At 37.5% G+C, this 21796-nt stretch overlaps 1 protein-coding gene across 1 annotated transcript in view; it reads left to right on the top strand.

Annotated features, from left to right (window-relative positions):
• The first annotated feature begins 4406 nt into the window (after positions 1 to 4406).
• Positions 4407 to 21796, top strand: part of LOC136245212 (adhesion G-protein coupled receptor V1-like) — a 66533-nt gene continuing 49143 nt past the window's right edge. Inside the window, exons 1-5 of the mRNA XM_066036709.1 lie at positions 4407 to 4619; positions 6768 to 6905; positions 6958 to 7164; positions 13104 to 13253; positions 13305 to 13514. Of these exons, the coding sequence (XP_065892781.1) occupies positions 4475 to 4619; positions 6768 to 6905; positions 6958 to 7164; positions 13104 to 13253; positions 13305 to 13514 (850 nt within the window). The 5' untranslated portion in view covers positions 4407 to 4474. The remainder of the gene's footprint in view (positions 4620 to 6767; positions 6906 to 6957; positions 7165 to 13103; positions 13254 to 13304; positions 13515 to 21796) is intronic.

The following is a 21796-nucleotide window of genomic DNA, read 5'->3' as shown; positions in this document are numbered from 1 at the left end:
CGTGCTGTATGGCTTTAAATCTGATTCTTCTAAACCACTGAAGGGTCTTTCTAAGATGATTAGTCCATCTATACAATGATTTTCAACTCAATCCCCTGAACAGTTTGTCTGGTACGCATGGAAAGTACTTTTTTATTAGCAAATCTCAATCACGTAATTGTTACACACTGTTGGTTTTTATGGTTCCAACAAATGTCTGCCTTCTGTGCTTTGCCATTCTTATCGTAAATGGTTTTTTTTCTTCATACCAGGAAACCATACCAAGGCATTAATTTTCTGTATCAACACTTTCCTTACAGGGATGTTTTCAGATACCCTGGAACTATTTGAGGCATTTAACGGGCTGTAGTATCCATGGCAGTATTGGGTAGCAGCTAAGCTGGGCTTATAAACCAAATACAACGGGTCACACACTCTAAACAATTGAAACATGCTACCACACCTCTGATAATGAATACTGAGACCGCAGCTCTCAATGATGTAGCACTGTAGAAATCATGGTATTGTACCATGCTCCAGCTTAATTTACTGTGTGGTACTGTAGAGAGATTGAAATACTCTAATACAACTGTCACAACTACATGTGTATTTTATAACTATGCTTTAGCAAAAAAATGTTAATAAAAATTATTGACTTGAAGATGAAGTAAGATTTCCAGTGATAAAAAGTAGTGAAACAAGAGATGATGGTAGCTATGAAAAATACCTACTTGGCATTATAGTAATGTGGAAAATATCTACTTTGGCATTGAAAAGATACTGAAAACATGCCAAGTAGGGATTTTCTCTTCATACATAGCTACCACCATCTGTTGCTTAACTAATTTTCCCTCCTTCATTTAGGCTTTGGCTAAATATCAAATAGGGTGAGGCTGTATCTCATGACAACGGTTCTGGTGTCTGCAGGGCTGGAGGAAGCAATTCTAAAGTGGTTAGGCCAAGGGGTGTATGTAGGCACTATTAAATGTTGAGCACTTTGTTATGTGATGCTCCCCAGGAAAATTTTCAAAATTGCGTACTCTGAGATTAAATCTGGGACTATTTTTGGCTGTAAATTCCCTATAGAAAATTATTGATAACACTTGTGTTAAACTCTCTGCGTATAGCTACAACATTAATTTCTTGTATTATACAGTCATAACACATGTAAATACAGTATTGGTCCCTTTTGTTATAGCTACTATACACATGCAGCATGAGTCTAACAATTGAAGCTGATAGCTATACAACTTATAACTAATTTTAATGTGATGAAGCCACAACTCCGTGAATAGCTAGCTAGGCACTATGTTAGCTATATGCTTAATCTTACCCTATCATGCTATGCTGCAGTGCTCAAATATTTATCCAATTATGTGTGCTTCCATTCATGTTTGCTAGCTAATTTGTTTGACTATATCATAAATCAGTAATTACCTGAGTGCTCTATTAGGGTGACTGTTCTATTAGAGTGTTCAGTCTTTACCATGACTGATTGTCACGAGGTAGGATTGAACAGTGTGATATAAGTAGTACTAGAATGCTTACATGCCATGCTTTAGGCATTTATCATTCCCAACAACATACCAGCATAATCAGCCAGTGCCTATCAGCAACTTAGAGTATATATATTTTAAATTAATGTTGAAAAAGTGGTCAGACTATGGTCTGACTGGCCAGACTGCTTTCTCCAGCCCTGGTCTAGTGTTAGACTAATGGTTATGCATATAACTAATAGTTATGCATATAGTATCAAATAAGGTGATCATTAAATATTGTTGCAAGTACAGCTTAAGGTTGCGGTATGATGAAGGGCAATCATTCAAAATCCAACATTTTGAATGCCTATCGATATGTTTTAAGAATGCCATAGAACCGATCTAGCAGAGTAAAAAGTTTGATGTGAATGTGAATTCCTTCATATTCATTGTTTTTGTGTAGCTTTACTGTGGTTTGAGGCAGCTGAAATGACAGAGAGGTTGTAGCAATGAAGGTTAGACAGCCTCATGCTTCAGCTGTCATACCATGTTTTTCTGCTGCTAAATACAGCAAATGCTGTAGGCTCTATGGATATTTCTGGGGCATAGTGATACTGTATATTAAATTTATTAGGGCCCGTGGAAGCATATTTGGTTTTTGGTGGTGCTTTTTGTAAAACATTGCTAAACACAAAAGTGCAAACAGTTGTATTGCTACCACAACACAATTGTTGTCCCTGCTTTAGTAAAAGCAGGTTTTGTAATTTGTCTCGCTCACACATTTTAAAATATACCGTTACCTTTTGTAACTGACTAAATTTTTGCAAACTTTCAGCTGCTACTTTGGGATTTACTGAAGTATCTCAAAGCTTTAGTGAGAGTATTGGTTCAGTGACATTCACAGCAAGTCTCTCCAACCCATCATCAACTGATATTACTGTACAAGTTAGAGATACTCAGAATACTGCCACTAGTGAGTGAAGTAACATCATCACAAAATGTTAATAGTAGTAATAATGTTACAGGAGGAGGTGTTGATTATGATTCTGGACCATACACTGTCACATTCACTGCTGGACAGACCACTGCTTCATTTAATGTTGTAATAAATAATGATAATATATTTGAAGCCAGTGAAATGTTTAATCTCACCATTGACCCATCCTCACTACCTAATAGAATTACACTATCATCAAGTGCTACTCTAACTGCAACAATATTGGATGATGACTGTAAGCGATCTGATGCATATAGTGTAATGAATATTATTGTTCTTTTTGTTGTAGCTCCTACTGTGTCATTTAGTAGAGCAATATACAGGGTTGGTGAAGACGATGGAGAAGTACAATCTCAACTAGTTCTCAGTAACCCATCATCAACTGATATTACTATTCAAGTCAGTGATACAGCAGTTAATGCCACAAGTAAGTATTAGTGACAATGTCATTGATTTAGTTATGACAGACCATTTACATGTTGTCCTTAATTTGTACAAATTATATACTTATCACTCTCTAGGGGGTGTTGATTATACTGCTGGACCATACACTGTCACTTTTACTGCTGGACAGACCAGTGCTTCGTTTGGCATCACAATAAATGATGATAATATACTGGAAAGAAGTGAAACATTTACAATTGAAGTTGACTCATCCTCACTACCAACTGGTGTTAGTGTTGGTGGTACTAGTCAAGCTACAGTAGCTATAGACAATGATGATTGTAAGTTACAAATATGCATGCGTTATTTTTAAACCTGTTGCGTGCCCCCATATGGGCATGCCTGCTCTACTGAAATTGTTTTCATAATAATGTATTTGTACTTATCTATGCATCTACCTATTTTTGTTTGTATGCACTCGTGTGAGGAAATCATCAAAGGGCAAAAGCAGCCAGTCTGTGAGAAGTAAAGGCTAAATAAAAAGCCTATGTTATACTTGCAGGTAAACTCTGAGGTGGTGTCTTCTCAGTGGTCTAAAATATGGGTGTGACAACTCTCTACAGACTTTGTAAATGACCTTCCCTTTTGGTTAACACCTGAAAAATAACTTTGCAGGCCTTGTAGGCTACCAGAGATAGTGTATTCCCTTGAGTTGAAAGGTTACTTTAGATGAAAGGCGGCCTTGAGGCTTTCTGAAAAGAATTTATGTGATATAAAACAGTTGAGAAGACACTTCTGTGTGCGTAATTGTAGTTTAATGTGGTTTGTTCGAATTATGCTTCCTAAACAAATTAAGCAAAAAAATAATATTTTGTGAATTATAAAATACATTTAGCTGTAGCCATTGTACATAATTAGCTAAAATAGTTAATTTCATGGTGTTTGTAAATAACTGAATAGTTGTTTACATACACGTTTAAAACTAGGAGTAGTTATGCAGGCATTAAGTATAAGAAATGTTAGAGGAGCATTTGTATAAAAATTAAAGCAAGCCCACAAGCCAACTACAAACAGCTTTGGAATTTGCTATATAATAATCAGCCAAAACCATTGAGTTGTGAAATAGGGTGAAGCCAAAGTATTGCACAAAGACATGAAATCAGAAGTAGCAGCCAAGAAATATCTACAGTGATGATAATGTCATTAATTTTACTAGTTGTGCACTGCAGCTACTTCTATTTGATAGTGTAGCTTTTCACAACTTGAAGGCTGTACCATTTTTTAATAACAGCTAATTTTCATATTAAGAGCTACAGTAGTGATATATCGGTAATGTTTCTATGGACAATAATTGTGTTAACAAGGATCTATTGTCTACTTCCAGCTATTACTGTCAACTTCAGTCAGTCAACATACAGTTTTAATGAAGATGCTGGACCAGCACAACTTGGGCTAGTACTCAGTAACCCATCATCAACTGATATTACTGTACAAGTTAGAGATAATCAGAATACTGCCACTAGTGAGTGAAGTAACATCATCACAAAATGTTAATAGTAGTAATAATGTTACAGGAGGAGGTGTTGATTATGATTCTGGACCATACACTGTCACAATTCCTGCTGGAGACATAAGAATGTCGTTTAATGTTCCAATAAATGATGATGATATATTAGAAGATGATGAAGACTTTACTCTCACTATCATGCGTGGTACATTACCTGTTGGTGTCACTCGTGGTAATCCTGGTAGTGCTACTGTCAATATACTGGATAATGATCGTAAGTGACTGACATATTTATTGAAATCTCAGTGATAAACTATTCCAATATTAATGTGTAGGTTAACAGGCTTTATTTATTCCTTCTTTCAGTTTATCAGTTTGGCCATGTTGTAATTCCAAATGTGTCATATCCAGCACTATTGGTTTATTAATGTACTGCTTTACAATGAATTAGTAGTTTGGTACAGTGCATACACATGAATGAATACGGCACTGCTCAAATGCAATATCATCTCGTGAGAGTGCAAATGATTTTAAAAACTTACTAATTATTAAAGGGAATGGCACTATTTCACTCATGGGTATTCATCCCAAACGAAATGGGATGAATACTGATGAGTGAGACAGGTGCCACTCCCTTTAATAAGTGAGTTTTTAAATTGTTTGCATTCTTGCAAGACGACATTTCATTTGAGCAGTACTGGATGTACAGAGTCACACACCTACTTGCGCAACATGACATTTGTGTGTACGCGCGCGCACACACACACACACACACACACACACACACACACACACACACACACACACACACACACACACACACACACACACACACACACACACACACACACACACACACACACACACACACACACACACACACACACACACGTACACACACTACACACACACACGCACGCATGCATACACGAACACACACACATGAACAGACACACACATACGAGCACACACATACGAACACACACACACACACGAACACACACATACGAACACACACACACATGAACACTTAAAGCCAGCTATCATGGGATGATGCTGTTTAGTGGTCACTCTTTTCTCTGTTCATGGCGAGGGTGGATGGTGTTGGCCTTCTTAATACATAATAGTTAGACACCAATACCAAGGGAACTATGCAATTTAGTAACCCTGATGGCCCTAGGCTGTAGCGTCCCGAGTGCAGCGAGGGTGCTACTAAGGGTTAGAGGGGTTACTAAATTGTTTAGTTCCCATTGGTCGCAGTGTCTAACTTATTTAGATTATGGTTTATAGTGCGTACCTTTATAGCCATAGCATTAGTTGTGGGGGGTGAAAGAGCAATTCAGAACAACAGAACGGTTTCTTCCCGAAGTACTTACAGCACCCACAAAAATAATTATTCAACTGGTAACCAGAATAACGGCTAGAGCTACAGTAGATACACCGCTTAGTCCACTATTTGTCCAGAATTATTTGCGGAACACAGAGAAGAAGAGTATTACAGTATTATCAAGTACTGCAGTGTGCCTTTCATGTTATAATTATATTCATATACAAAAAATTGCTTGAGGGCAGGTGAATAAGTGAACATGTCAGGTAATCAAGTGATTTAGTAAACCTGTAAATGAGTCTAAATACATTACAGCTGTGTCTTAATACACAACTAGGAGGAAACTTTAACAAAGCATATATAATGTTCTATCATGTGATACTGGAGTTGTCAGCCTATAAACAGAAAAAGAGGACAGATTAAACTAGTATTTCATGCTGTTTGAACTATCAGTATATACTGTCACTATACATCATGCATAGTGTCCACCCCAGTGTCCAATCCAGGTGCTCAAGTTTCAAATACTTCCAGACTGCCTTGTCTCTATTTTCTGATTCAAGTTATGACCACACCACAATACAACTTAATCCAAAGGTACACTGCTCACCGCACTAAAGGAAGATTCTATGCCAATTCTGTGTCTTCCACTCTCACTCCTTGTCACAGTGCACATGGTTTATAATCAGTATGAAATCACATGATCTCACTTCTATTTATTGCCTCCCTTTTGTTGTACCACAATCCAGTTACTTGAAGGGACGGCCTCATGGAAAATCTGTTAGCTAGCTGGAAAGGAAAGCAATGAATTAGTACCTAGAGTGAATATGTGGGCTGAATGCACTGATGAACAGCTACTTAGTTGTCATAACATCTGTGATTGTACAAGGGTAACTAACAAATTGCAGCTGATTGTTGGGCAAGGTAGTCTGATGCTTGTGCAATGACCAGGTTTGCCCAGTTTGGCTACGATACTGATAACAGACTTCACAATGATTGATATACACATACATACACCACTTCAGTAGTCGTACAGTAATGGCTTATAATATATGATGGATTAGATGTGTGACTGTTATTCATAATGTGTAATTGTAGCTGCTACTGTGAGGTTCAGTCAGTCAACATACAGTTTTGATGAAGATGCTGGACCAGCACAACCTGTATTAGTTCTCAGTAATCCATCATCAACTGATATTACTGTGCAAGTTAGAGATAATGAGAATACTGCCACTAGTGAGTGAAGTAACATCATCACAAAATGTTAATAGTAGTAATAATGTTACAGGAGGAGGTGTTGATTATGATTCTGGACCATACACTGTCACAGTTCCTGCTGGAGACACCAGTGCTTCAGTTAGTGTTCCAATAAACAATGATAATATATTAGAAGATGATGAAGACTTCACTCTCACTATCATGAGTGGTACATTACCTAGTGGTGTTACTCGTGATGGCGCTGGTCAAACTATCATTACTCTGGTGGATGATGATGGTGAGTAATACTTGCATTATCTATTGCCTATTATTTAACTTGTCACTTGTCATAACTGTTTTTGTATATAACATTAGGAGTCGCTTTTATTACAAACTGTAATAACGTTACATATGTATGAAAGAATGTGTTATTAGTTACGTTGTTGCATGCACTGTTTTGCGTAATTGTAATTTATTGCATTTGTATTCACAACGTACTGTTGATTGTGACTCCAATCATCATTTAACTGAGTAGACATTGTCCGTGTGACCCTTGGATGTTATATAACAAATCAGATACAAATCCCATGGATTAGTTCTACCATGGATGTGTTATAAATTGTGTTGTGGTATAAAACCTGCTCAGATCAGAGGTGTATAATTAAAAGACAGGAGAAGTTGGATATTGCTATACTATGATTGTCCAAGGAATATTGTTACTTTGTTGGTGGTTAGCTGATAACACAGTCTAGTGGAGCCGTGCATATGTTTTTTGGCTTATGTAAATTTGACAGTACAGCTTTCGTACTGACTATGTCAATAAGTTGTTGTCAATACAATCACTGTTAAATAGTGCTCAAGCCAAGAAGTGCTTCACTGACTGTTTTAATGCAAATTTGTCTAGATCTGCAAAACCTAACACAATTTTTACTCAATTTTTGAATTCCTGTTTATTTTAATATCTATTATCTACTTAGCCGACTGTATGCTCTGGCAAAGTTTCAGTCTCATATGCTAATAACTTTGGGAGGTACAGCTCTACAAAGTAGCAACAGCAGAAAATATAGATTTGTTCAGCCAGTAGAGGGAAAATAAATTACAGGTGCTTACTAAAATGGTTGTAACTTACAAACACTTTAACATGCAGAGTTGAAATTTGCACCATTGTGTTTACCATGAATTGGGGGAATCGATTGCAGTGTGAGTTTTCCCTTGTATCATCTACAATTGTAAAATTTACAATATAAACATTGAATACAGGGTGAATTACTTGTGTTTTATTAAAAAATATTTTGAACAATTTGTTCTTAGTGAAGAAAGGGTCTAATAATGAAAAGTCAGCTATCATATTATTTGCCTATGCAAGAGGAGCTTGAAAATCTTTGTTTCATCCAAGGATACATAAGTTACAGGCACCTATTAACATCATGTCAAAGTGATAGTACGCATTCAATCTTTCTTCACTGATTTCGCTTTTGTATGTAATGAAGAAGTCAGGTTTTCACAGATCCGGTCGCAATGATTTGACTATGGTATCAAACATCTCTGTGGCAGAACCATAAATCAAGACACACGGTAGTGTGTCGTGCGGCCCAAGAAGCCGGCGCGCAACACCCGTGAGTATATTGACAGGAAGAAAGAAAACGCAATTTTCGCACCTCCATAGCTCTGTGATGCCTTGATGCAACAAGACGATTTTTGCTGTGGACATTCCCTCCACCTTCAGCACTCCACATTCCAAATTTGAGCGAAATGGCTTCAAGCGTTCCCGAGATATGCGACTTCAAAAATTGGCTTAGTTTCTTCCTTTTTTTTTTCTTATTTTTCTTCCTCTTTTCGCACACTTACAAAAACTGCTATAAAACGCGAACGCAATATCCGATTGCCTTGAAATTTGGCACACAGAAGGGGGGTATAACGGCGCATCACTGTACCAACTTTGGCTGGAATACGATAAACAGCAAAAGAGTTATGAGCGCTTATTCACGAAAAATAACACCAATATGTTGTCACGCCTACAGGGTAAACCGCGTATGGGAAGAAGCTGAAAAGCGGTGGGTGAATAGGTTAACTATTGAACCTCAAACCTTTTGTGGTTTGAAAGAAATCGAGCTAAAAACCAGGAAGATACAATGAAAAAACCAACAGTGTGTAACAATTATGCAATCGACATTAGCTAATAAAAACTACTATACTTGCCACGCCTACCAGATAAACCGCTTGGGGTAATGCTTTGAAAATCGCTGTATAGATGGAGCAATCATCTTAGAAAGGATCTTCAATGGCGTAGAAGGATCAGACTTAAAGCCACGGAGTTATAACACGAAATCCAACTTGGTGCAGCAAGTGCGAGATCGAGATACTCTAATAGAGCAGCCACCCTAATAGAGCAGTCACCCTGAAGAGAATTCAAGAGATCAGCAAGAAACAAGTAACCTGTATAGAGATCAGCTACAAACAAGTCACCCTGTAGAGAGATCAGCTACAAACAATTCACCCTGTAGAGAGATCAGCTAAAAGAAGTTACCTTGTAGGGAGTTCATGCAACTATGGAAAGAGATAGTTCAGCTAGAAGAAATCACCTTGTAGAGTTCAGCTACAAAGAAACTACCATGTAGAGAGTTCAGTTACAAACAAATCGCCCTGTAGAGAGATCAATAGAAGAAATTACCTTGTAGATAGTTCAGCTACAAAGAAACCATCATGTAGAGAGTTCAGCTACAAACAAATCTCCCTGTAGAGAGATCAGCTAGAAGAAGTTTCCTTGTAGAGAGTTCAGCTACAAACAAATCACCCTCTAGAAAAATCAGCTAGAAGAAGTCACCTTGTAGAGACTTCAGTTACAAAGAAACTATCATGTAGAGAGTTCAGCTACAAACTAGTGACCTTGTAGAGACATCAGCTAAAAGAAGTTACCTTATAGAGAGATCAGCTACAGAGAAACCATCATGTAGAGAGTTCAGCTACAAACAAAACTCCCTGTAGAGAGATCAGCTAGAAGAAATTACCTTGTAGAGAGTTCAGCTACAAAGAAACCACCATGTAGAGAGTTCAGCTGCAAAGCAATCACCTGTAGAGAGTTTGGCTACAAACAAATCTCTTTGTAGAGAGATCAGCTAGAAGAAGTTTCCTTGTAGAGAGTTCAGCTACAAACAAATCACCATGTAGAAAGATAAGCTAGAAGAAGTTACCTTGTGGATAGTTCAGCTACAAAGAAACCATCATGTAGAGAGTTCAGCTGCAAACTAATCACCTGTAGAGAGTTCAGCTACAAACAAATTTCCCTGTAGAAAGATCAGCTAGAAGAAGTCACCTTGTAGAGAGTTCAGCTACAAAGAAACCATCATGTAGAGAGTTCAGCTGCAAACAATCACCTGTAGAGAGTTCAGCTACAAAAAACAAATCTCCCTGTAGAAAGATCAGCTAGAAGAAGTTTCCTTGTAGAGAGTTCAGCTACAAACAAATCATCCAGTAGAAAGATCAGCTAGAAGAAGTTACCTTGTGGAGAGTTCAGCTACAAAGAAACCATCATGTAGAGAGTTCAGCTGCAAACAAATCACCTGTAGAGAGTTCAGCTACAAACAAATCTCCCTGTAGAGAGATCAGCTAGAAGAAGTTACCTTGTAGAGAGTTCAGCTACAAAGAAACCATCATGTAGAGAGTTCAGCTACAAACAAAACTCCCTGTAGAGAGATCAGCTAGAAGAAATTACCTTGTAAAGAGTTCAGCTACAAAGAAATCACCTATAGAGAGTTTGGCTACAAACAAATCTCCCTGTAGAGAGATCAGCTAGAATATCAGCTAGAAGAAATTACCTTGTAGAGAGTTCAGTTACAAAGAAACCACCATGTAGAGAGTTCAGCTTCAAAGAAATCACCCTGTAGAAAATTCAGCCACAAACGAATTGCCTGTAGAAAGACCAGTTAGAAGTTACCTTGTAGAGAGTTCAGCTACAAAGAAACCATTCTGTAAAGAGCTCAGCTGCAAACAAATCACCTGCACAGAATTCAGCTACAAACAAATCACCCTGTAGAGAGATCATCTAGAAGAAGTTACCTTGTAGATAGTTCAGCTACAAACAAATCACCCTATAGAGAGATCAGCTAGAAAAAGTTACCTTGTAGATTATTCCGATACAAACAATTCACCCTGTAGAGAGAGCAGCAAGAAGAAGTCACCTTGTAGAGTGTTCAGTTACCAAGAAACCACCATGGAGAGTTCTGTAATAAATATATGTATTATATATATATATATATAATTTGTACATTTACTGATAAAATCAGAAATATTTAAAGTACATCTGCTTCATCTTTTCTTCTTCCTATGGTAAAGAAAAAAAGATAGGTTAAATAAGTCCCAAAGCCGCTATGGCCGGCTTTGGGGTATAGAAATACAAAAAGAAATGAAATCTAATCCAAAACAGCCAAGCTGTAAAAAAACAGTGCGGCCCTCAAAAAGGCTATGGTGAAAAAAGATGTGAAATCCAAGGTGGCGGCCAAGAAATGGCTGTGATGGTAGATTAATGGTAAAAATTTTAATAATGGGAATTTAGGTGAATTTTTTGCCAAGACCAAACGGCACAAAAATTCACCTGAATTGTCGTTATTAAAATTTTTACCATTAATCTACCATCACAGCCATTTCTTGGCCGCCACCTTGGATTTCACATCTTTTTTCACCATAGCCTTTTTGAGGGCCGCACTGTTTTTTTACAGCTTGGCTGTTTTGGATTAGATATTCTTTCCTCAATGATAGCATTTTAATCATAATTGTAGTACTGTTTAAGTAGGGATCCCTTCAAAATGATGTGTGCTGCCTAAAATGACACCTTTAAAATCACCCTAGAAACATCTTACATGATGAAAACCACCTTTAGGAATAATATTAGTCCATCTAACATCAAATACAGCATCAAAAACAAGAAATCTCTTATAGGTGGCCAGATATAGAATTATAAAAAAACACTGAAACTCAAATTTTTGTCTGGCTGCCTTCCAGCATGCCTGCCTGACCATGGTTGTAAGGCTGGAGGCCAAACAAAGCAGCGCACAGCCACCATTTTACACCACAATCACTAACTCACCAGTGGGATGTGCTTTTTGGGGTTCGTGTGCCTTCTGTGCCTTGTCTTTGCTTTTATCTTCAATCAAGCTAGTCTTATTTCTTTTCTATGCAATAAAACCATACTGAGGTGTTACTTTTCCCTATCAACACTTTCTTTGAGCAGCATATTTAGGTGCTGCAAATGTATTTAAATGCTACGCTTGGTAGGTACTTGCAACTTCATGATAGGTTCAAGACCTTGCCTACTAACGTGATATCAGTTGATTAATTAATAACAATCAAGCACCAAGACTACACCACTTAACAATCTATCACGGTGACACACCCTGTTATTATTGGCCTGCTGTATTATAATGCACAATGAAAATATGAAATAGTGACATGCTCCCTGGTAGGTGAGGGGATGAATTGTGATACTCTAATACAGCAGTCACTCTAATAGAACAGCCACACGTTTATAGCTGTAAGCTATAACAAAAAACCAAACAAACTAAAATTATTAATTTAAAAATGAAGTAGGCAATAATGTGTAGTGAAACAAGAGATGAATGTTGGCATTACAGCATGGCTTGGTGGGAAAATCCCTACTTTGGCATTGAACAAATGACTGTTATAACACACCAATGTAGGGATTTTCCCACTGAACTATGCTGAAATACCATCATTCATCTCTTGTTTCACTACTTTTTATTGCTTGGATCCCTATTTCACTTTTAACTGTTACAATTTGCATTTGCTAGATAATTTGTTATTATTGTACATACTAAAATTAATAGTGAACTTTAATTCCCTCAGTATATTTTAGGTGTACATTGCACTTTGCTGTTATTTTGTTTTGCTTCACAAATTACAGTAACTTCAGTCTATTATTAGAAGCTAAGTCTTTTAAAGGTGTAATGTGAGGCCATATGTTTAAATGGTAAAACCTTCAAAGTAAAAGGTAGATGGCTATCTATTTAAAGGATGCATGAAACCACATTGTTAATCAGATTATGTTGATTTCCAGAGTTTGCATAAACTCTCTGAATTTTAGATACCACACACGCTCACACCACACACCACGCATGCATGCACCGACACACAACTTTTTTTTGCTCTCAAGCAAATCATCTATCACATGTTAGACTACAAATTTACAGTGTATTTAATACTTATCAATTTATCACTATACAGTGTTAATGGTGGAGTTTTCTCAGAATGTGTTCACTGGCTCTGAGTCATCTGGTATTGTTCCTGTATCATTGTTGTTGAGAGGAGGTACTGCTGACAGAGATATCTCTGTTACTGTTACACCATCTGACCAGACACCATTATCTGCTGAGGGTAAGAGATGTGTGTCCTAGACTGACTAGTTAGTTAGTGTTGACTGATCAGGTAATGGAGTGGACTATACTTCTACTCCTATCACTGCCACCTTCACTGCTGGAGCCACTACTACTACAATTAATGTACCAGTTACTATGGACAATATTGCAGAACAATCAGAAACATTTGATCTTAGTTTTACTATTCCTTCAGCACTAAGTGGAGATGTTGTTCCAGGAAACATTGCTACAGCAGTTGGAAACATCACTGATATTACAAGTAAGATATTTAGTCTTAGAATAAACTTTTAAAAACCAGGCATCATGTAGCAAACCTAAATAATTATTGTATTTTGTAATTGTTGAAGTGTTTTATAATTCAGTAATTATGTTGCTATGCACTGCTAATGAAGCATAGCTCGTACAAACCACTTTAGCCCACTAATAATGCATGGAAGTATTTTCTTAACTGTTTTATAGTTTGTCTATAGCATTTTCTTATACAAATTCTCCTTAAAGGTGCTCTTAATTTTTGTTTGCGTAAGTGTGGACATGCCCCCCCTTTCAACTCAATGGAACTCATTATACCTGGTAGCCTACGAGGCCAGCTGTCTTGTTTTTTTTTGGCCCATACAGCCCATTAAGAAAGGCTTTCACCGCTTCCTCATAAACTCGCTTCACCCATATTTCAAACCGCCGTATTAATTGGTCTGTATATGTGTATCATGTCCTTATATTACATCATTATGATGTAATACTAATATCCTGTGGTAATAAATGGTATTATATTGGTAATACTGGTAATATGGGTAATACAGGTAATATGGGTAATACCGGTAATATGGGTAATACCGGTAATATGGGTAATACCGGTAATATGGGTAATATGGGTAATACCGGTAATATGGGTAATACCGGTAATATGGGTAATACGGGTAATACTGGTAATATGGGTAAGATGGGTAATACGGGTAATACCGGTAATATGGGTAATACGGGTAATATGGGTAATACTGGTAATATGGGTAATACCGGCAATATGGGTGATACCGGTAATATGGGTAATACTGGTAATATTGGTAATACGAGTAATACGGGTAATATGGGTAATATGGGTAATATGCATAATACGGGTAATATGGGTAATGCGGGTAATGTGGGTAATGCGGGTAATGTGGGTGATACGGGTAATACTGGTAATATGGGTAATACCGATAATATGGGTAATACTGGTAATATTGATAATTCGAGTAATACGGGTAATATGGGTAATATGCATAATACGGGTAATATGGGTAATACGGGTAATATGGGTAATGCGGGTAATGTGGGTGATACGGGTAATATGGGTAATACGGGTAATACTGGTAATATGGGTAATACCGATAATATGGGTAATACTGGTAATATTGATAATTCGAGTAATACGGGTAATATGGGTAATACGGATAATATGGGTAATACTGGTAATATGGGTAATACCGGTAATAGGGGTAATACTGGTAATATGGGTAATACTGGTAATATTGGTAATTCGAGTAATACGGGTAATATGCGTAATACGGGTAATACCGGTAATACGGGTAATATGGGCAATACCGGTAATATGGGTAATACCGGTAATATGGGTAATACTGGTAATATGGATAATACCGGTAATGTGGGTAATACCGGTAATAAGGGTAATACCGGTAATATGGGTAATACCGGTAATACGGGTAATATTGGTAATATGGGTAATACCGGTAATAAGGGTAATATGGGTAATACGGGTAATATGGGTAATACTGGTAATATGGGTAATACCGGTAATACTGGTAATATTGGTATTACGTATGGGTAATATGCGTAATATGGGTAATACCGGTAATATGGGTAATACGGGTAATATGGGTAATACCGGTAATATGGGTAATACGAATAATACGGGTAATATGGGTAATACGGGTAATATGCGTAATACGGGTAATACCGGTAATATGGGTAATACGGGTAATATGGGTAATACTGGTAATATGGGTAATACGGGTAATATGGGTAATGCGGGTAATATGGGTAATACTAGTAATATGGGTAGTACGAGTAATATGGGTAATACCGGTAATAAGGGTAATATGGGTAATGTAGGTAATATGGGTAATGTAGGTAATATGGGTAATGTAGGTAATTTGGGTGTTGTAGGTAATATGGGTAATACAGGTAATGTAGGTAATATGGGTAATGCGGGGTAATACTGGTAATATGGGTAATGTAGGTAATATGGGTAATGTAGGTATTATGGGTAATGTACACTCAGATTACTTCCTTGTCCATGAATGGCTGTTTCTGCTGTAGACGGTCGAAAGTGGCTGGTTTTCTGCTGGCAAATGGTGACCCATTACACTTTGTTTTCAGCTATGGTCCACCTGTATCACAGCATTACAAATGAAGAACAGTATGAGAAGCATCTCTGCAATCGATTCAGTTGCTATGGAAAATAAATGTGATAAGTAGGCTAGCTAGCAGAGCAGGGGATAAAAAGGGGGCTAGTTGTGGCCAAAAAGCTAGTTGTAAATGACTGGATAATGTTGTCACTAAGGAAATGACAGAATTTAAAATTTCAAGACAGTCTCAAATTAATTTTTAGCAAATATCACAATAATTCAATTATGTCCCAAATACCTGTTTAATGCCCACCGTGTGGTCATCTGAATTTTCAAATTGCACTTGTCCCCTTTTGCCGCTGGTCCCTTCAATGTACTACAGGAATTTGACTAAAAGTACCACAAGATCCAATCTTGAGGTAGCCATTTTCAAAACTTTTCTGGCCTACACTTTGAATTGCCTTAAAATCCAAATAGTTTTAATTTTCTTTCTTACAGTCCACTATAAAATTTTAAACATCTAATAAAACAAGGCTTGCATGTACACAATTCTTATTCTTAAATTTTAGTCCCTCCAGCTTGCTTTTTATTAAAATTACTTCCAGATTTCAATCATTTCTCTAAAAGTGCTTCCAAATTCAACATTGCCACACTCACCTATGTTTCAAACATTTCCCTGCTCAAGACCCCACTATAGTCCCTACAGTTCTCCTCTTTACTTGCACTTTGTCATACAAGCCCTCTCCTTCCTTACTTTAACTGTTTGGACAATCATGGCAATACCACTCCCCTGGTCTCAGATTAGCTACAGCCGGCTAGTTGTAAAAATAGTAAAAATAGTTTTTTAGCCGCTGTAGCGGAGGGAATCTGCATTACACTATCATGAATTAACACCTTCAGCACTTTTGTTCTAAAGCCTTAATAAATGAGCTTGGTTCCATTTGGGGTTGAAGGTAATAGGTCAAATACATGTGGAGTTATGATCAGTCAAACATAGGAATATAAGACCTTTTTTACAGATTTATCACATACACACTTTATGTATTCATGAGGTGTACCTTGATGATACACATGTGATACATTTTCATGTACTCATGAGGTACAACTTAATGACACCAAGAGTCTAAAATAGAGAAGAAAGTGTCTAATACAGCATTTGTCCATCAATATCTATTAAGTTAGAAGTGTTAATTGTTCCTGTATGACCACATTTATTTATATTCATTTCAAAGAAGCCTTGTTATGAAGGGAGTAAGGGTTTAAAGGGCTTCTGTCAAAACTCACTGCAGGCTTCTTTGAAATGAATATAGATAAAACGTGGTCATACAGGACAGAGTAGACATTCTCTTTTCTTTTCATGGACTTTTGATGAATACACATGTGATACACACTTGATTTGTACCTTAATGATACACATGTGATGCACTCATGATGTGCACCTTAATGATACACATGTGATACACACTTCGTGTGCTCATGATGTGCACTTTAATGATACACCTATGATGTACTCACGATGTGCACCTTAATGATGCACATGTGATACACACTTCATGTGCTCATGATGTGCGCCTTAATGATACACCTATGATGTACTCATGATGTGCACCTTAATGATACATGATGTGATACACACTTCACATACTCATAATGTGCTCCTTAATGAAATACTTGTGATACACACTTCATGTACTCATGATGTGCACCTTAATGATACACATGTGATACACACTTCATGTACTCATGAGGTATACCTTAATGATACACATGTGATGCACTCATGAGATGTGCTTTAATTATTATACATGAATGGATTTATAAAAAGTAAACAAACTAGTGTAAGAAATAATTTTAAAAATTATAACATGGGCCGGAGTAGAAATTGCTGAAAACGTAAAGAAACAGGAGTCTAACAAGCCAGCATGTTTAACACTCAGAGATCTCTATTTGAATTCAAATAAACATTTATACATTATCAGTACTTATCTCACCTGATTTATGGAGAAACTACTATTTTTCATTAGTTTCTATCATATATATATATCTAATCAAAAACAGCCAAGCTGTAAAAAAAGGTGCGGCCCCCAAAAAGGCCATGGTGAAAAAAGATGTGAAATCCAAGGTGGCGGCCAAGAAATGGCTGTGATGGTAGGTTAATGGTTACATTTTAATAACGACAATTCAGGTGAATTTGGTGCCAAGACCAAGCGGCACAAAATTCACCTGAATTGTCGTTATTAAAATGTAACCATTAACCTACCATCACAGCCATTTCTTGGCCGCCACCTTGGATTTCACATCTTTTTTCACCATGGCCTTTTTGGGGGCCGCACCTTTTTTTACAGCTTGGCTGTTTTTGATTAGATATCACTTCTTTTTGTATTTGTATACTGCAAAGCCGGCCTATGGCTGGCTTTGGGGCTTTTTTAACCCATGTGTTTTTTTCTTTACCACAGGAAGAAGAAAAGAACTTAAAGAAGATTTTTAATGCTTCAATTGTTTTTGATTTTATTAGTAATTATACAAATTATATACATATGTTTATTACATGCCCATTATTCCCCACAGGATATTTTTTTGCAGTTGATCTCTCTACTGGGTGACTTGAAATGTAGCTGAACTATATACAGGATGGTTTCTTTGTAGCTGAACTCTCTACAAGGTGACCTCTTCTAGCTGGTCTCTCTACAGGGTGATTTGTTTCTAGCTGAACTCTCTACAGGTGATTTGTTTGCAGCTAAACTCTCTACATGGTGGTTTGTTTGTAGCAGAACTCTCTACATGATGGTTTCTTTGTAGCTGAACTCTCCATAAGGTGACTTCGTCTAGCTGAACTCTCTACAGGGTGATTTGTTTGCAGCTGAACTCTCTACATGATGGTTCCTTTGTAGCTGAACTCTCTACAAGGTGACTTTGTCCAGCTGATCTCTCTACGGGGTGATTTGTTTCTAGCTGAACTCTCTGCAGGTGATTTGTTTGCAGCTAAATTCTCTACATGGTGGTTTCTTTGTAGCTGAACTCCCTACATGATGGTTTCTTTGTAGCTGAACTCTCTACAAGGTAACTTCTTCTCTACAGGGTGATTTGTTGTAGTTGAATTCTCTACAAGGTGGTTTGTTTGAGGCTGAACTCTCTACATGGCGGTTTCTTTGTAGCTGAACTCTCTACAGAGTGATTTGTTTGCAGCTGAACTCTCTACATAATGGTTTCTTTGTAACTGAACACTCTACAAGGTGACTTCTTTTAGCTGATCTTTCTACAGGGTGAATTGTTGTAGCTGAACTATCTATAAGGTAACTTCTTCTAGCTGATCTCTCTACAGGGTGATTTGTTTGTAACTGAACTCTCTGCATGATGGTTTCTTTGTAGCTGAACTCTCTTCAAGGTGACTTCTTCTAGCTGATCCCTCTACAGGGGGATTTACTTGTAGCTGAACTCTCTACAAGTGATTTATTTGCAGCTGAACTCTTTATGTGGTGGTTTCTTTGTAGCTGAACTCTCTACAAGGTGACCTCTTTTAGCTGATCTCTCTACAGGGTGATTTGTTTCTAGCTGAACTCTCTACAGGTAATTTTTTGCAGCTAAACACTCTACATGGTGGTTTCTTTGTAGCTGAACTCTGTACATGATGGTTTCTTTGTAGCTGAACTCTTTACAAGGTGACTTCTTCTAGATGAACTCTCTATGGGGTAATTTCTTTGTAGCTGAACTCTCTATATGATGGTTTCTTTGTAACTGAACTCTCTACAAGGTAACTTCTTCTAGCTGATCTTTCTACTGGGTGATTTGTTTGCAGCTGAAATCTCTACATGGTGGTTTCTTTGTTGCTGAACTCTCTACAAGGTGAATTCTTCTACCTGATCTCTCTACAGGGTAATTTGTTTGTAACTGAACTCTGTACAAGTGCATTTTTGTGGGTGATCTCACTGCAGGTTGATTTGTTTGCAGCTGAACTCACTAAAGGGTGATTTTGCTTGTAGCTGAACTCCTTGCATTGTGTCTAGTTTCTAGCTGATCTCTCTACAGGGTGATTTGTTTGTAGCTGATCTCTCTACAAGTTTATTTGTGTGTAGCTGATCTCTCTGCAGGTTGATTAATTTGTAGCCGATCTCTCTACAAGGTAATTTGTTTGTAACTGAACTGTCTATAAGGTGATTTATTTGTAGCTGATCTCTCTGCAGGTTGATTTGTTTTAGCTGAACTCTCTACAGGGTGATTTACTTGTAGCTGAACCCCTTACATTGTGTCTAGTTTCTAGCTGATCTCTCTACAGGGTGATTTGTGTGTGGCTGATCTTTCTACAGGTTGATTTGTTTGTAGACGATCTCTCTACAAGGTAATTTGTTTGTAGTTGAACTCTGTACAAGGTGCTTTTTTGTAGGTGATCTCACTGCAGGTTGATTGTTTTGTAGCTGAACTCACTAAAGGGTGATTTGCTTGTAGCTGAACTCCTTACATTGTGTCTAGTTTCTAGCTGATCTCTCTACAGGGTGATTTGTTTGTAGCTAATCTCTCTACAAGTTGATTTGAGTGTAGCTGATCTCTCTGCAGGTTGATTAATTTGTAGCCGATCTCTCTACAAGGTAATTTGTTTGTAGCTGAACTCTCTATAAGGTGATTCGTTTGCAGCTGAACTCTCTACATGGTGGTTTCTTTGTTGCTGAACTCTCTACAGGGTGTTTTGCTTGTAGCTGAACTCTCTACAGGGTGATTTGTTTCTAGCTGATCTCTCTACAGGGTGATTTTTGTAGCTGACCTCTCTTCAGGGTGATTTTTTTCTAGCTGATTGCTCTACAGGTTGATTTGTTTGTAGATGAACTCTCTAAAGGGTAATTTGCTTGTAGCTGAACTCCTTACTTTGTGTCTAGTTTGTAGCTGATCTCTCTACAGGGTGATTTGTTTGTAGCTGATCTCTATACAAGTTGATTTGTGTGTAGCTGATCTCTCTGCAGGGTTATTTGTTTGTAGTCGATCTCTCTACAAGGTAATTTGTTTGTAGCTGAGCTATCTATATGGTGATTTGTATGTAGCTGATCTCTCTGCAGATTGATTTGTTTTAGCTGAACTCTCTACAGGGTGATTTGTTTCTAGCTTATCTCTCTACAGGTTGATTTGTGTGTAACTGATCTCTCTACAAGCTGATTTGTTTGTAGCTGATCACTCTGCAGGTTGATTTGTTTCTAGATGATCTCTCTACAGGTTGATTTGTTTGTAGCTGAGCTCTCTGCAAAGTGTTTTGTTTGTAGTTGATCTCTCTACAAGGTGATTTTTTGTAACTGACCTCTCTTCAGAGTGATTTGTTTCTAGCTGATATCTCTACAGGGTGATTTTTTGTAGCTGACCTCTCTTCAGGGTGATTTGTTTCTAGCTGATTGCTCTACAGGTTGGTTTGTTTGTAGCTGAACTCTCTACAGGGTGATTTGCTTGTAGTTGAACTCCTTACATTGTGTCTAGTTTGTAGCTGATCTCTCTACAGGGTGATTTGTTTGTAGCTGATCTCTATACAAGTTGAATTGTGTATAGCTGATCTCTCTGCAGGTTGATTTGATTGTAGCCGATCTCTCTACAAGGTAATTTGTTTGTAGCTGAACTATCTAAAAGGTGATTTGTTTGTAGCTGATCTCTCTGCAGGTTGATTTGTTTTAGCTGAACTCTCTACAGGGTGATTTATTTGTAGCTGAACTCCTTACATTGTGTGTAGTTTGTAGCTGATGTCTCTACAGGGTGATTTTTTTGTAGCTGAACTCTCTACAGGGTGATTGCTTGTAGCTGAACTCCTTACATTGTGTCTAGTTTCTAGCTGATGTCTCTACAGGGTGATTTTTTGTAGCTGAACTCTCTACAGGGTGATTTGTTTCTAGCTTATCTCTCTACAGGTAGATTTGTTCATTGCTGATTGCTCTAAAGGTTGATTTGTTGCAGCTGAACACCCTGCAAAGTGTTTTGTTTGTAGCTGATCACTCTAAAGGGTACTTTGTTTGTAGCTGAACTCTCTCCACAGTGACTTGTGTGTAGCTGAATTCTGTGTAACTGAATTCTCTAGAGAGTGACTTAATTGTAGCTGAATTCTCTACACAGTGCATGACTTGTTTATAGCTGAACTTTCTTCAGTGTGACTTGTAATGTTCTGAATCTCTATAGTGATATATTTGCATAACTCTCCACATGGTGACTGTCTTCTTGCTGAACTGTCTATAAG

Source organism: Dysidea avara, chromosome 15 (assembly GCF_963678975.1).
Source record: "Dysidea avara chromosome 15, odDysAvar1.4, whole genome shotgun sequence".
NCBI classification, from domain to species: domain Eukaryota; kingdom Metazoa; phylum Porifera; class Demospongiae; order Dictyoceratida; family Dysideidae; genus Dysidea; species Dysidea avara.
Note: the sequence above shows the minus strand (reverse complement) of the source record. Positions and strands in the feature narration are given on the sequence as shown.